General features: G+C 34.7%; 3 protein-coding genes across 5 annotated transcripts; 2 read left to right on the forward strand and 1 right to left on the reverse strand.

Annotated features, from left to right (window-relative positions):
• Window positions 1–610: 610 nt before the first annotated feature.
• LOC148913750 (uncharacterized) lies at window positions 611–9,137 on the reverse strand. The gene is made up of 4 exons (XM_089038954.1): window positions 9,036–9,137; window positions 7,732–7,932; window positions 3,537–3,546; window positions 611–2,174 (listed from the first exon to the last, which is right to left on the reverse strand). Exons 1-4 carry the CDS (start codon window positions 9,135–9,137, stop codon window positions 1,396–1,398), a joined length of 1,092 nt encoding a protein of 363 aa, XP_088895080.1. The 3' UTR covers window positions 611–1,395.
• LOC148913751 (uncharacterized) lies at window positions 2,742–5,574 on the forward strand. Its single transcript, XM_089035899.1, has 4 exons — window positions 2,742–2,880; window positions 4,006–4,371; window positions 5,202–5,306; window positions 5,389–5,574. The coding sequence occupies exons 1-4, from the start codon at window positions 2,793–2,795 to the stop codon at window positions 5,460–5,462; spliced, it is 633 nt and encodes a 210-aa protein (XP_088892025.1). The 5' UTR covers window positions 2,742–2,792; the 3' UTR covers window positions 5,463–5,574.
• On the forward strand, window positions 5,667–13,236 carry LOC116293317 (uncharacterized). Of its 3 annotated transcripts, XM_089035792.1 has the most exons (7): window positions 5,667–5,814; window positions 7,057–7,334; window positions 7,693–7,766; window positions 8,370–10,724; window positions 10,839–10,979; window positions 11,506–11,527; window positions 12,804–13,236. In XM_089035792.1, the coding sequence occupies exons 4-7, from the start codon at window positions 9,788–9,790 to the stop codon at window positions 12,913–12,915; spliced, it is 1,212 nt and encodes a 403-aa protein (XP_088891918.1). In that variant the 5' UTR covers window positions 5,667–5,814; window positions 7,057–7,334; window positions 7,693–7,766; window positions 8,370–9,787; the 3' UTR covers window positions 12,916–13,236. The 3 variants fall into 3 exon arrangements, with proteins under 3 accessions (XP_088891918.1, XP_088891906.1, XP_088891911.1); XM_089035780.1 differs by having other exon boundaries at window positions 8,370–10,979; XM_089035785.1 differs by lacking the exon at window positions 7,693–7,766 and having other exon boundaries at window positions 8,370–10,979.
• Window positions 13,237–14,543: the final 1,307 nt, after the last annotated feature.

Below are 14,543 nucleotides of genomic sequence, written 5' to 3' on the forward strand. Positions count from 1 at the left end.
AACGTATATTAATCGTTAGATAGTTATATAGCGTAAGGGTCGATAACCGTACAAAAGCTATTTTGATATCGATTTTCGAGCTTGCATTACTGGATACGCAAAACTAATGTACACGAGATATGCGCGCATACTTCAAAGGAAATGGTCACCATATGGTTTACAGATATTCCAGTTACGATCCGGATTTTTGACGTGCATAAGGAATTATTCATCAATAAGAGGACGAGCACATCAAATGTTTATTAAACCATTACCACAAAATGACGGGGAGGTATTGTTTGAGGTTGCCATGACGACCAATTGACGTCATAAGACTATTGTAAGACGCACGGGCCGCGCTTTGAACGGCAAGTGACGGGCCAGTGATGTGCAAATGATGGGAACATCTTCTTGAGGTGTCTGCCACCCCGAGTTTACTATTCAATTTATTACTATAGCTGAATCTTTGTAAATGCAATAATAACAAAAGTGACGACAAGTATAGTTTTAATACTGATACTGAATTGTGAATATTCATGGGACTCGAACCACAACCTCCCGCACAACAAAGCGACGCTCTTACCAACTGAGCTACCCATATATATACATGTATATATATATATGTAATTATAAAGTAACTGTTATGAATATCGCGTTCTGATTGGTTTGGAGCGCGTGCTTTATGAGAGCACATTGCACGCGCGCACTTTCCGTTGCGTCATTACTATCTATTATTGTAATTTGTATTTTATAAAAGAAATAAAAAACTTGCTTGCTGTGCTGTGTGCAGTCATAAAGCACTTGGGGATTGGCAGAACACTCGAGATGTGTCCAGAAGCAAAAAAATCCAAAAACTGTGAATCTGTGAACTGTGAATATATACCACAGAATCCAAAAAGAAATTTTCAGAGAGTCATTTATATAGAAACCAACACCTCCAGCATTACTATTGCTAGGTTGATAAATAAATTGATAACCTTGTATATCATTATTTTGTAATGGACTATTACCAATTTTCATCTTAACTTCAGTAAGACCAATGATTGAGGGTTGAGCACCCATTTCAGTTATTAAGTCACATAATTTATCAAGATTGGCTGCAAGACTTCTAATGTTGCAGTGTAATGCAAGGAATGAATTATCTACAAGATATTCCTTGATCTCTTTAATACTGTGAAAGTCATGTGTTGTATAATAGCTAAATGTTGAGTGACAGAGGGAATGTTAATCTCTGCATCTAAACTATCAAGGTGATTTATATTGTTTAGGAAATCAATATTCTCAAGGAAAGGTAGATTTGTATATTCATTCTGCTCAGTAGCATGGTTAACATGCGATGTGTTATCATTATTACATACCAAGCAATGCATAAAACGTATGGTTTAAAGTTTCTAAGACAATAAATAAAGTCATTTTTCAACCAAACTTATCTGAAAGGCCATTCGTACAGCTACTCAGCAAAAGATCACTACTTGCAACTTGTGCATAGCTAACTGGATGGAAAGGAACTGATGACAATCGATCCAGATCAAGTTGTATATTGATTCTATGAGCAGGACTCTTCTCATGTTTTCTTAAGTAGATGGTACCAAAGTGAGTCCAGATAAACTTGTACATGTTCTCTTTCTTGAATTTTAGGCACTTCTTAAACAATTCTTTTTTCTTTTGAGTGAGGCTTTCCTGAATATAGATTTTGCCATTTGATTGACCTTGATCTATACCAATATTATTGACCGAGAAGTATTTTAGTGATCGTCTCTTCTGGTACAATTCTTCTCTTTTGTCTCTTTTTGTGAAGCGTACTATAATCGGGCTCGATTGATCCTTTTTGCTTTTATTTCTAGTTGATAATCTGTGACTTACAGATATATCCTCGGGTTTTACGGTTACATCGATTAGAGAGCTGATTTTCGTTACGATACTGTTTGTGTTTTCACCAGCCGTGGCTGGGATACCGTAAATCTCTAGACATTCTCTTCTTGAATATTGCTCTTGATCATCGCAACAGTTTATCAGTTCATTAACATCAATATTTAGTTGGTTAACTTTAAGTTTAAGAGCGTCATTCTCTATCTTGAGTTCTTCGTTAGTTTTCTCAAGATTTTTTAAAGTTGATTTTAAGTCATCGAAACTCTTGTAGGCAGGCCTTCTAGTTTCTTGTCGAGGATTTCGTTGAAAATCTTTCTGATCTTGTCCTCATCCATATTTATTTATAAACAAACAGTTAACAGGTAAAGAGTATTTGAGAAAATATAAAGAATTAAATGTAAAGAAAAGCGAAAACGTAAAGTTCTTGAGCCAAAATATGAAGATCAATAAAATCGCCCGCCATCTTGGTTACTAGGCACCAGTCACCAGTTCCACATGCATATGCTCACATTTAAACATTTTTTAAATTATAAAGTTCAACCAAAATCAAATACCGACTCAAGCATTGTCTGAAACACCGCTTTTAGTCAAATCAACTGTCTACTGAATATTGGAGCACAGATAATATGTGATGTCTTACATTAAATTCATTGTGCTAGTAATGCGGACCATATTGATTAAACGTAATCGGCAAGTGTGGATGTACGTAACTCTCACTGAATAAATTATTTAAAAATGTCGCAGTGATTCGACAATCGAACAGAAAACAATATATTGAAAGGAAAAAATAAGAAATTAAATAAAAAAACTACAATTTTGGTCGCTGTCATGACGGAAAGGGAAGTACCACAGGTAGCCCACAGGTATCCTCGGGTAACGTGGTGCTTCCGCTTTATGCAATAATTAAAAAAAGATCTGCTGTTTCGATCTTCTGAAACGTAGAAATGAACCGATTGTTGGCATATAAAGAATTCCACGGTAACTTGATATATGTCCTCTTTACGATTTTGAGTATACATATAGCAGTCAAAGGTAAGAAAGAACCATTGTACATATTGGTATATATTTTACTTAAAGATACTCGATCATGGCCGATCATGGCCGATCATTGACACCCAGTTTTCTCGCTTTTTTGAAAGTAGGTTAGAATTTAAAATATCGGTTCCACTAACAGATCGCCATGCTACGAAAAGTGTTTCCCTTAACTTCAAGGAAAATTGATGATATGAGTTGAAACGAAAAACAATATGAAAGCGAAAGCTGAAAGGAATAATTGAGTAGGCGAAAGACTTTACAACTTAACGATAGCAGTCGAAAATATAAATAATATAATTGGTAATGGTGTCAGGAATTTATAAATGGAGTGGGAAATTAACACATTTCTTTTTCTTCACATATTATAACAATAATCGATCCAGTGAATTAAGAAATATAGTCTAGCGTAGATGTAAGCAGACTAAACCAAAGCAGCTCAAGTATGATTTCGAATGTCAAGAATTCAAAATGATTGGAGTTGGAAATTGACAGTTTATAAGTTGTTTTATTACATCGATCGATACAGAGAATTAAGGAATGCAGTCTAGTGTAGATGTAATTTCTTCTTAATTTTAATATACATTTTTATGCGAAATGTTGCTTGTTTTTAAACATAGAACATCACCTAAAATACATAGCATTAATGTAAATACCTTTCACACCCTAGAAACACATCATTAATGTTGTTTCAAAGTTAACTGATATATGTCTAAAGACTTCAAAGACAATCGGGGTCGTGGTAAATATTGTTTTTTAATTGCAAACACCAAAAGACTTAGTAAAAGTTTGTAAAGTTAATAACCATAAAAGCTGCATAATCAGACATGATTATAAGGGATCCCAAGGATTATAATTGGAGATGAATTAAACGTCCACCGACCACTAGAGCTTTCCTTTATGTTGCCGCCACCCGGCCCCCAGTTCGTTTCCTTAACAATTTCTTAGAAATCAGAATCTATCATGTAATTATGTGCATTAATTAAAGTAGTTGATATCATAATGGCGTAGAGTAATTACGCCCTTCCCTTAGTTTCCTTATTCTTAACCTTCCAATATAAGGGATATGTATCTACAGACCAATATAGCTTAAATCTGCTGTCTTGTTTTACTTTTTATACACAGTGAACTGTAGCTGCATAAGTGGACCAAGAAATATAGAACTTAGTGAAGGAGACAGTGCTGAATTTATGTGGAACAATACCTGTGGAAAAAGAATCATCTCAGCAACGTTTGATATCCTGAAGGGAAACATAGCTGACCCACAACTAATAAATGTGGATATCATTAATCGAAAGATATATTTTAATAATGAAATGGGACCAAAATACAAAGGAAGAGTTAATTTTACTGGTAATTTAGCAATAGGGAATGCATGGTTCAAACTCAAAAACTTGACAATGGATGACTGCAATTGGTACATCGCAATTATCAGTGATAAGGTCACCAGAATTCTACCATATTCTGTACGTTTAAAAATAAAACAAAGAAGTAAGTATAATGATTAAGTTATACATTAGTTCTGCCCTGTAATACCTAAAAAAGGCATTGATTGGATTATCCGGTTACTAATGCCTTAATTTATCATGCAATTCCCTTTTGGCCCCTTTTTTCCCCTTTCTCCTTTCTACCCTTACTCACGCCTTGCCTTACCCTATCTACCTTTCTAACTTGCCCTCTCTCCCCTTTCCTGCTCCACAATCCATGCCTCTTTCCTTCCCTCCATAGTCTTCGCACTGATTCCTTCCTCCCTCTTTTACCCTTCTCTCCTTTTCTCCCTTACCGTCGTTGGGGCTCGCCATCTACACCCCCTCCACTTCTAGCCTTCTTCCTTATTTCGTCCCTTTTTACCTAAACCTACCCATCTCCCACTCTCTACTCTCTCTCTCTCCCTCTCTTAAATTAAGTGATTTTGAATTTAAACAAATATTGTATGGCTTCTAGTACTATTAATGTACGTAATATGATTTTTCGTTAGTTTCTTGATTGAAAACTTAATTGCCAATCAGAAAACTTATAATACAGTTGAATAAAGGAACAAAACCAAATACTAGAATAGCTAGATTATATTAAATTAACAATACCAATGTTTTTGTTGCTAGGCTGCATGGTTGGCCTTAGTTTTGTTGCCTGCTTGACTTATCTTTGGGATGATTGGTTAATTTAATTTGATTAATAGATATGACATTGCATGCTTAATTTACAATTTATGAGATCAGAAACTTCCTGGTTAGTTAATTAATTAGTTATTATATGTAAACTTGGGCATTCCTTCTAGTTGCTTTAGTTGTCTCTGATTTGTGCCTACCTGCTTTATTCAGAAAGCGAAAAGGCCACAGCTCCGACGACTACATCAAACGCAAGTAGTTCCACAAGCAACAAGAATGCTAGTTATGCCGCTTCTTCAACATCTTCAATCTACACAGGTAAGCATGCATTATTCATATTTAACGTAAAGTATATTTAACGTGAAATGCAAAATTGCAACGCTTTTTTATATATTTTTAGGTGCAAAAAAGTCAAGGTCCACAAAAAACAAGATATCCATTGTCCTCCTTATTTTGATAATCACGTTAATATGAATTTATTATTGCGCAAGTTTAGATTTTCTTAAGAAAAAAAAAACTTAGAACATTTTTATAGAGAAGCACATTACTAGTTTTACAATGTTTTTATATATTTTTTAAATTTCGTTTTCGCTCATTATCATTTTTACTTCTAATATTATTAGTAGTTTGTATGTTTTTATTAACATATCAACTTATTTAAATGAATATAGAGAGTGAATAAGAGAAAAATATCAAATGTCTTTGGCGGGAATCGAAATATTCTAGTGTGATGTGTTAGCCAATACACTACAAGGACCAACCACGATGGTAACGCAGCCGGAATATGAAGCATAGGTTATTTGTGAGCGATATTTTTTCTCTATAGGTAAGTTGAACACCGCAAATATGTACGTAAAGAATAGACATAGTATATTAGTAATAAATTATGCGTTATACACACCGAACGCAAAATTTATTACTACTATACTATAAATGAATTTATAGTTAATAGTTTTACTTATAGATATTCCTATTGTATTTAGCTCTTTTTATATTTAATTTTTCATTATCAATTAGTAACCAGTCGAGGTGATTATCGAGAAATAATTTCCTAGCCGCGAAATGTAGTAAAATCCCTTGCTAGCAAATCCTATTTTCCTTTTGTTTTGGTGGAGTGAGAAAAATAGACTCTGCCGAGGTAGGACGTTATACTTGTCGGCCTGCGTGGCGTAACTTAGCAACGCTGTCATGATTTTGACAGTCGCTCTCGTCAAACAACGTTTGGCGTCACGGTGTGTTACATTTGCTCATGCGCACTTTATGTACCCAGTTAAAAACCCGTTTTAAAGCTGGTTTTGTTCGTCCACGATCGTGAACAGCGCTGTATCAAAAGGAAACGCTCTACATCTGCAGAGCCTCCCTCCTTCTCGCCTGAAAGAAGGGAGAGAAAGAGGAGAGGCTTTGCTTCTAAGGAATAGTAAAATAACACAGTTGATTATTCGGAAGAAAAAAATGGAAATCAATTCATATATTTTATCTCCTTTTACGTAACTTCGACAAACCGGCTAGCAACCATTTTGCCTAAATGCTATAACCACCTGTAAGTGATTATAGAGAAATAATGGGAAGTTATTTACCAATCAGTGCGCCGGATTCTTATCATAACCTCTGTGTTTTTTTTACCAATAGATATTGTTGTTGTAAAGCGCTTTGTGCATTGGATGCTTTTACAAAAAGCGCTATAGAGATGCATACATTATAATTATTATTATGATTCAAAGCAAAGAAAATGAATACATAAATGAACGAACGAACGAACCATTAGTTGCAAATCTCGACGATTTGCCGTAATATCGCCATTGTAAAATCGACATTGAAATTACGGACTAAGTTTTTCAACAAAATTGCGATTGTATACAGGGCTTTTTGAAACAAACCACATTTAGGCCTAGGGGTAGTGTAATATTTCATTTTCCAAAATTATTTTTATCTTCATAAAAATTTTCGTTTCATAATAGATAATATACATCAATAAAGTACTCTTTGATATTTACGAAATCCTTAGCTGATGATGAATATGGTTTTCTTCATCAAAATACTGATCTTTGCGCTGATCTTTTTCTTACAGTCAAGCCACAGATTGACATTGATAATTCCACTAGGACAGCTGCGTCTTTTGATAGGGGAGAAAATAGGTCTACACTGTATAGCAACAGGACAACCTCTTCCACGAATCACATGGTATGATCCACGTGGAAACCAGATTGTTTCAGGAATAGATTACAAAACAGAAAAAAGCGTGTTGACTTTCGAAACCAAAGATAGCAGTGATTTATGGAGAATACAGATGTCAAGCAGAAAATGAAGTTGGGGAGGATGAACATTTTATTAACGTCAAGCAATTGAGTAAGAAAGTATTTATCTATAAATATTTATTAATAATGGTTTAATATACATTCAAATAATAATAATGATAATAATAAACAATAATAATAATAATAATAAATTCTTATATAGCGCACTAAACTGACGTGTCAGTGCGCTGGGTGACACAAAATAAATAAATAAATATATATATATATATATATATATATATAATAAATTTTGATCATGGCAATAAATTTCATAGAAGTTTTATCAGTTTTTAAGTGAATGAATGGGAGGTAGGATGCATGGCTCAAAGGATCACAATGAATTAAGCCTTTGGTACATATTGTGAATGAGTTTCGCAAATTTCTTTATTTGTTTACTGACATTACAACAGTGTCCCAAAGTGTCAACAGGGAAAATGGAAACCACCAACCACATACCCAGGAACAGCAAAAGTCACTAAACAGGGTATACTAGATGATTTTGTAACACTTTCTTTGAATGGCATTGGAATGGCTTCATCGTAAGGAGAGAGAAATGATAAAAGAGAAAGGAAGAGGGACAGAACAAAAAAAGAGAGAGAGAGATGGATGGATGGAGGATAAAATTGGATAAAATAGGAAATGACTTTAAACTTAATTAAACATATCTATATGGCCCCAATTATAGCCAAGCAACATGTTTTCTTCACAGTAAAATTTGTCAGATAAAAATTATAGATTTTATTTAGCATATAAGTTGTGAGTAAATGACGTCATTTATTCAACCCTATTGTTCTTTTCTCTTTTAACCCAAAATTTCTCAACTGCAAGTGGCTCCCAAGCGAAACTTTTCACTAATCTGGTTTATATAATCATAATTGAGTCAAATTATCCTCAAATACTTCAATTATTCGGACTCTGAAAAATTAGGGCGTTTTCATCCGTGCCCCTTTAAAAAATGGATGAATGAATAGATAGTTTCTATAGATTGAATAGGCGAATAGTACTAATACTCATACAATTCCCTTTGTAATTGAGACCGTCCAAAAACAACAACAGCAACACCGTTCATTTTTTTCTTTACTTTTAGTTGCTCCAACCATTGCATCATTTCAAACAACAAGTAGCTGTAATCACGCATTGTCATCATCGCACGCTTTTTTCCAAGGTAAGCTTAGCTAATCAGAACCCTCAGATCACTTTACTGCATGCTTCTTATGATTATCAATGTAGTACTATGTTTTGTTTTACAATGACAAGGAAAGTAACAATGGTATCCAAAGAATCAAATCGAGGTTGTGAGCAAACGGATAAACAAAACAGCAGCAAGCAAAATAAAAGCAACCAAAAAAAAGTTTTTTTTCCATTAATGATGTGCAAATGCGATTAACATGAACTCGCCAAGAAGTCGCAGAAAAGTTGAAACCATTTTCTTGAAGAAAGGCTGTTGTACAAGGCTGAAATCTTGTTATTCAGAAGGTTTAACTTAATTGGAACTGGAGATGACCGATGAAAATGGAAACAAAGTGTTAACCCAAAGCAAAAATTTGAATCGAAAGTGAGGTTTAGGCCTTCATATGCTTATTTCCCATACAATTTCTAACTCCCATACATTTTCTATAAAAAAGCCTGACAAAGCTACTATGCATTCTAACACAACACGCTGGCCAAAAACGCACGCTAAATCGGCAACGTTTAGCGTACCCAATCGCCATCTTGGATGGGCAAGGATTTAGGAGACTGGTACCTAATTTACGTATTCAAAATTTGCATTCGTTTGTGACGTCGTAAATACTTCGTATTCACTCGGAGCGAAAATCGGAAGGCGGTAAGCGGCAGCCTTTGAAAGCGCCGACATTTTGATACCAAACATGACAAGGATGTAGTATTCTTTTTGGTTTTTTTTGGCCTCCCGATGCACTCGTATTTCATAATCTTTGCTCATTCTGCTCGAAGGAGGTTATTTGAGTCTTGTTTTAATTTTAAAAGTTAAAATGAAAAAGTTTTGAGCTTTCATACAGAATAAGTCTAGTGAATGAATGACATGGCCTTCTTTTTGGTTTTTTGATTTTTTGTTTCATCGCGGAGAATTTTAATTTCAAAAATGCCACGATTTAAAGTTTGTCAGCTTATGAAGAAACGGAAACAGATGGCAGAAGATGCGACAAATAAGGATCAGAAAATCAAACAGTTAAACAACGAGGTTTCCGAGAAGGAAAGGGAGATCAAAGCGAAAAGTGCAAAGCTTCGACGACTGGATGATAAGGTAAAGACAATGCTATAGCAACTTAAATTAAGCTTCATTTGACTTGAATTCAATTTACTGGTATAATGTTTACGTTAATAACGTCAATAATATACATGCCAGGTAAAGCGATTTTAATAACTGAGTTTTTATAACCTATGATTTAGAATCAATGTTAATTATTATGTACACGTAAATTTCTAAGGCTTATAATAATTGTATAAAAATATATATTCGATTAGGTAGGCAGTTTAGTGGCAGAGATGGAGGATTTGGAGGACATTCAAACGGATTTAAGTCCTGGAGATAAGGCGCAGTTTCTACCAGTGCGCGCGGTTAAAGCTAGACAGAAACAACCAACTACACAAGGATTGAAGATGAGGACGGCTAGGAAGCGTAGGGCAGAAACATTGACAGCTGCAAAAGAGATTCATGGTAATGACGAAGGTGCAAAGTTTGGATTGGTGGACACGGTAGACAAGGAAGTAAAGGCAGATGAAATTGTGAAGATCATCGAGACAGCCAATTGCAAGAATTTGAAGTTCAAAGTTTTACCCAAAGTGTATAAAAATTCTTTGGCAGAGTCTGAGAAATCTGAAGTAAATATGTTGAGATCTGTAGCAGTTTATTATAGTAAGGGGGTAACGGGGAAGAAAAAATACCATGCCACATATAAAGCTAGTTCTTATAAAGTAGTTGATAAGACAGGTAGAAAGAAAAGCAATCGCTTAACAGTATCAGGCTGTCCCATTCCAAAGCTGGTGTCCTATCACAGGTTGATGCCTTTCATCAGTAATATAAACATCGGTACTATGCATAGTGTTAGGGATACTCTTTGTGGAGATCTGGATGACAAAGATAAGGTTAATGGTGTTTATCGTGACTTAGAGGGGCTCTTGGTCAGTCTTGGTTTTTTTAATCTCAATAACGGCTACGATATCTTGAATTTTGGTGATCCTGACACACTCCATGTAGCAATAGGTGGTGATGGAGCTCCTTGTGGCAAGGACGACACAGCTGTAGCATGGCTTGTGAGCATATTAAACATTGGACAGGGAGTACTAAGCAGCTCTGAAAACTTCCTTCTTTTTGGAGCAAATTGTAGCGAAAATTGTTTACCAGTCAGAAGATTTGTTATGAAATTAATGAAAGATGTTGATAGAATTGAGGAAACTACATATGCTATCACCTGCAATGATGGTACAACACGCCACATCAAATTTCTAATATCAGAATTTCCAAATGATATGAAAATGTTGTGTTTTTTGGCAGGTGAACTTAGCAATTCTGCAACATATTTTTCTTCCTTTGCAGATGTATCATTAAATGACTTGAGATCTGCATCTGTGCTTGATGGTACATTTGGGTCTGAAGCATCTAACACATGGAAACCTTGGATGTATGATGACAGAGTTAAGGTTGCTGATGCCGTTAAAAAGCATAAAGCAGCAGTAGGTAAGACAAAACTTGCAGCATCCACAAAACGCTCTCGAATCACCACCTTTATTGCTCAACAGCACAGTAGACAGGAATTCAGGCCATTGATAGGTAGGCATGTTGATAACATTCATGTAGATCCATTACACATCAAGAATAATGCATGTGCACATGCCCATCATTTTTTCTTAGAAGAGTTGCTCAATCAGTGTGCAAGAGAAGTTTCAAACTGTTCTTCTTTTTCTAATCTTCCACCAAACGTTAAGTTTGTGAAGTATGTAGAAACCTTAAGGTCCAAGTGTAAACTGAAAAGGTTGGCAAAGAAGGTAGTAAAATGGTTTGATGAAACGAAAGGTTCAACACCACGGAATGATAGTTTTGACTATCGTTTTACGGGAAAGGATTCCCGTATGTTTTTACATAATTTCATGTATTTGATAGAGGTCATCGAAGAAGGCACTGATGGACAGCGTTATCATCAACGCATCCATGCCCTTGCTTTGATTTGCCTCTATTTACGTGACTCTGTTTTTCTTTTTTGTAGGATTAACATCACAGCTGATCAGGTAAGTAAGCTTCAAGAACTTTCTTATCAATACTTCCGTGCAATCCATGTATTTTATTCTACCAATCCTACTGTTTGGACACTTGGTTTTGTAGTTCCTTCACACACAAAAGACATGTTGTCAAAGTATAATATGGGACTTGGCTTAAATTCTATGGAGGGGAGGGAAGCAAAACACATTCAAATTGCTAATTTTGCCAAGAATACATTTTATCAGACCAGATGGGAGCAGATATTCCGGCATGAGTTTGTCTCTTTGATTTGGCTTAGAGAGAGAGGTTATAATACCTCTAGTAGTTCTCATCCTCAACTCTCATATGTTCCAAGCCGGACTAAACTGCCATCATATTGTTACTGCGGCTTTGATAAGGCAGTAGATCAAAGGCTATGTAAGTTTTGTTCCCACCCAATGAGAGAGAAGGTTATGGTGAGTATAAGTAGATGTAAGTGGACTGAGTAAATACTTTGCCCGTTTAGATGCATGAGGGTCCTGAAGATACGGGGGGTCCTAATCCCATTTCCCAGCCAAGTATTTTTTCGAATCCCAGTTCAAATCCCATGATCGCAGCCTGTGTTGCTAAAATCTAAATTCCATTCCCATTTTCTATTGTATTTGTGGTCATGAATCCCAGTCCCAGTGGCATGAAATCCATTTCCCAGCTATAAGCTTAAGGCAAATCCCAACTCCCATTTTACCCCTTGAGGACCCTCATGCATGGTCTGTGGTTGTGAAAAACAAGGAATTTGGTTGGAATGAGTCTTTATTACTTTTTATTGGTCACCATAAAATGTTTTAGAATAAAAAATGCTAAGAATTCAAAACTTCAAAAAATATAAATTATTTCTACAATTACCACATGGGTGGTTGAAAACTATGCATGTCTCTGTGCAAAGTTGAGTTCACAGGGATAGGTTATGGCATGTTCTAAAATATTATGGAAATCTTTACAGACTGAATATTAAGGCCTAATTGGCAGCTTCACAGTTTACAAGTATGAGAGGGCAATAAGTACATTTTTAATTTTGTACATCACAGTGCATGTAAACATTTCTTGAATACATCATAGCCTGGTGTTGTTGTTGTTGTTTATCCAGTGTTATTGAGATCAAGCACTATTTGCATTACTGTATTCAAAAATGTTATTATTAGTGATGAAAGTGACTTGTCTCTAAACCTGTGATACTGCAAGTCATTGTGAATGAAAGAAACCTTTATCGAAAATTAAAACAAAAACCATTAGTCCCTTTAGATCTCATAAAAGTTTTTCCATCAATAGGAGTGCTGTGTTAAAGAGACCTTCAAAAATAATTATAAAAAATAATTTCTTTGCAATGGGAGAAGCTTGGTTTATTGTTTTAAGTGACAGCTTTTACTGTAAACTTATTTAATTATGAATGTTTATTACACTTTGGAATGTAAGCTGGGATTAAAGTAATAATTATTGGAGATCTGTTGGAAGTCTTAGTTTTATTTTGATCTTACACTTAGACTAGAAAGACAAGATTGTTTCATTTTATAACTGGCCTTTAGGGACCATGCATTACTTGATATGCCAGGGGTTGGGTTGTTTTTCAGTACACTAAATAAAAGCTCATGATCCCCTCTTCCATGTGACAAAAGAACCTCATGACCCCCTTTAAAGGTTATTGAAAATATTAGATGAAAGAATAAGTTTTCTGATCCCCACCACTTTGAGTGGACTGAATTTATTGTTCAACCCCCCCCCCCCCCCCCCCCAATTCTTGCCAGACAACCCCTTGGCGTAAATGATGAATGGTCCCTTATTTCAAGCCTTGTTTATAGTGTGCAACTGTTGTTTTTATACTAAATCATTGGTGGATCCAGCTATGGAGTGCAGGGGGTGTGCACCTCCTTGAAACAACCTTGTCCCCATATTTTAAAGTAAATAGTCTGATATGATTGTATTTAAAAAGAGAGATATTTATGTCTTAAATTCAAGTATTTATGAGCTATTTATGTTGTAAATAGATATGATTGTATTTAAAGAGATATATTTATAAAAATGTCTTAAATTCAAGTATTTATAAAGTTTATATCACATGATTGTAGACAGCAGCATATATTTTGAACTGCTGTTGTTTACTTTTTATCAAAGCATGTTGTAAACATATATGATTGTATTTAATAAGAGATATATTTATGTCTTAAATTCAAGTATTTATGAGCTATTTATGTTGTAAATAGATATTATTGTATTTAAGAGATATATTTATAAAAATGTCTTAAATTCAAGTATTTATAAAGTTTATATCACATGATTGTAGACAGCAACATATATTTTGAACTGCTGTTTTTTACTTTTTATCAAAGCATGTTGTAAACATATATGATTGTATTTAAAAAGAGATATATTTATGTCTTAAATTCAAGTATTTATGAAGTTTCTATCACATGATTGTAGACAGCAGCATATTTTTCGAACTGTTGTTTCAGTTACTTTTTTAAAAAGTATGATGTAGATAATAGATAAAATAGATACAATAGATATGTTTTCAACAAGATAAATTTAGGGTCTGGTCATTATTTATTGAAAGGGAGGCTGGTGTAAATAGGGGATGCGTCTCCATTTTTATACACAGCAACAGATGGGGTTAAGAGAGACAAAGGGGGTTTTAGGGGAGGGGTCAAATTTTTGTGCAAGTGTAATTCAAAATGCACCACCCCTTCTTAATATGTCCAGTCCCTTATCTCTTATATTTAAGTATTTACAATTCCAGCATAATTTGAATTGCTATTTTGTTCACTTTTTATTGATATATGTGTGTATTTAACAAAAGATATATTTATAAGGTTCATTTATTTATAGCATATAAAATTATATTCACAAAAGCATAGCCAGCTAAACTGTTATTACAGCTTAGCCTGCAATGAGACTTTTTTAGGGGGGGACCATTTATCCAGGCTATTAATTGGTCTAGTGAATACAATGCACAATTGCTAATTTTCACTTCATCAGTATGCATCTGTAATAACAGCTTTTGGAGTTTTGCTTACT

This window comes from Actinia tenebrosa, unplaced genomic scaffold (assembly GCF_029948245.1).
Source record: "Actinia tenebrosa isolate PJP-AT-01 unplaced genomic scaffold, QUT_ActTen_1.0 PGA_scaffold0__85_contigs__length_37466705, whole genome shotgun sequence".
NCBI classification, from domain to species: Eukaryota; Metazoa; Cnidaria; class Anthozoa; order Actiniaria; family Actiniidae; genus Actinia; species Actinia tenebrosa.

Coding starts and splice junctions, on each gene's coding strand:
- LOC148913751 (XM_089035899.1), top strand. CDS start 2,793: ATGAACCGATTGTTGGCATATAAAGAATTCCACGGTAACTTGATATAT. Junction 4,372..5,201: donor TTTAAAAATAAAACAAAGAA/GTAAGTATAATG, acceptor TGCTTTATTCAG/AAAGCGAAAAGGCCACAGCT. Junction 5,307..5,388: donor AACATCTTCAATCTACACAG/GTAAGCATGCAT, acceptor ATATATTTTTAG/GTGCAAAAAAGTCAAGGTCC.
- LOC116293317 (XM_089035780.1), top strand. CDS start 9,788: ATGGAGGATTTGGAGGACATTCAAACGGATTTAAGTCCTGGAGATAAG. Junction 10,980..11,505: donor AAAGCATAAAGCAGCAGTAG/GTAAGACAAAAC, acceptor TCTTTTTTGTAG/GATTAACATCACAGCTGATC. Junction 11,528..12,803: donor TTAACATCACAGCTGATCAG/GTAAGTAAGCTT, acceptor TTCCATCAATAG/GAGTGCTGTGTTAAAGAGAC.
- LOC148913750 (XM_089038954.1), bottom strand. CDS start 9,137: ATGTCGGCGCTTTCAAAGGCTGCCGCTTACCGCCTTCCGATTTTCGCT. Junction 7,933..9,035: donor CGAATGCAAATTTTGAATAC/GTAAATTAGGTA, acceptor TGTTTAATTAAG/TTTAAAGTCATTTCCTATTT.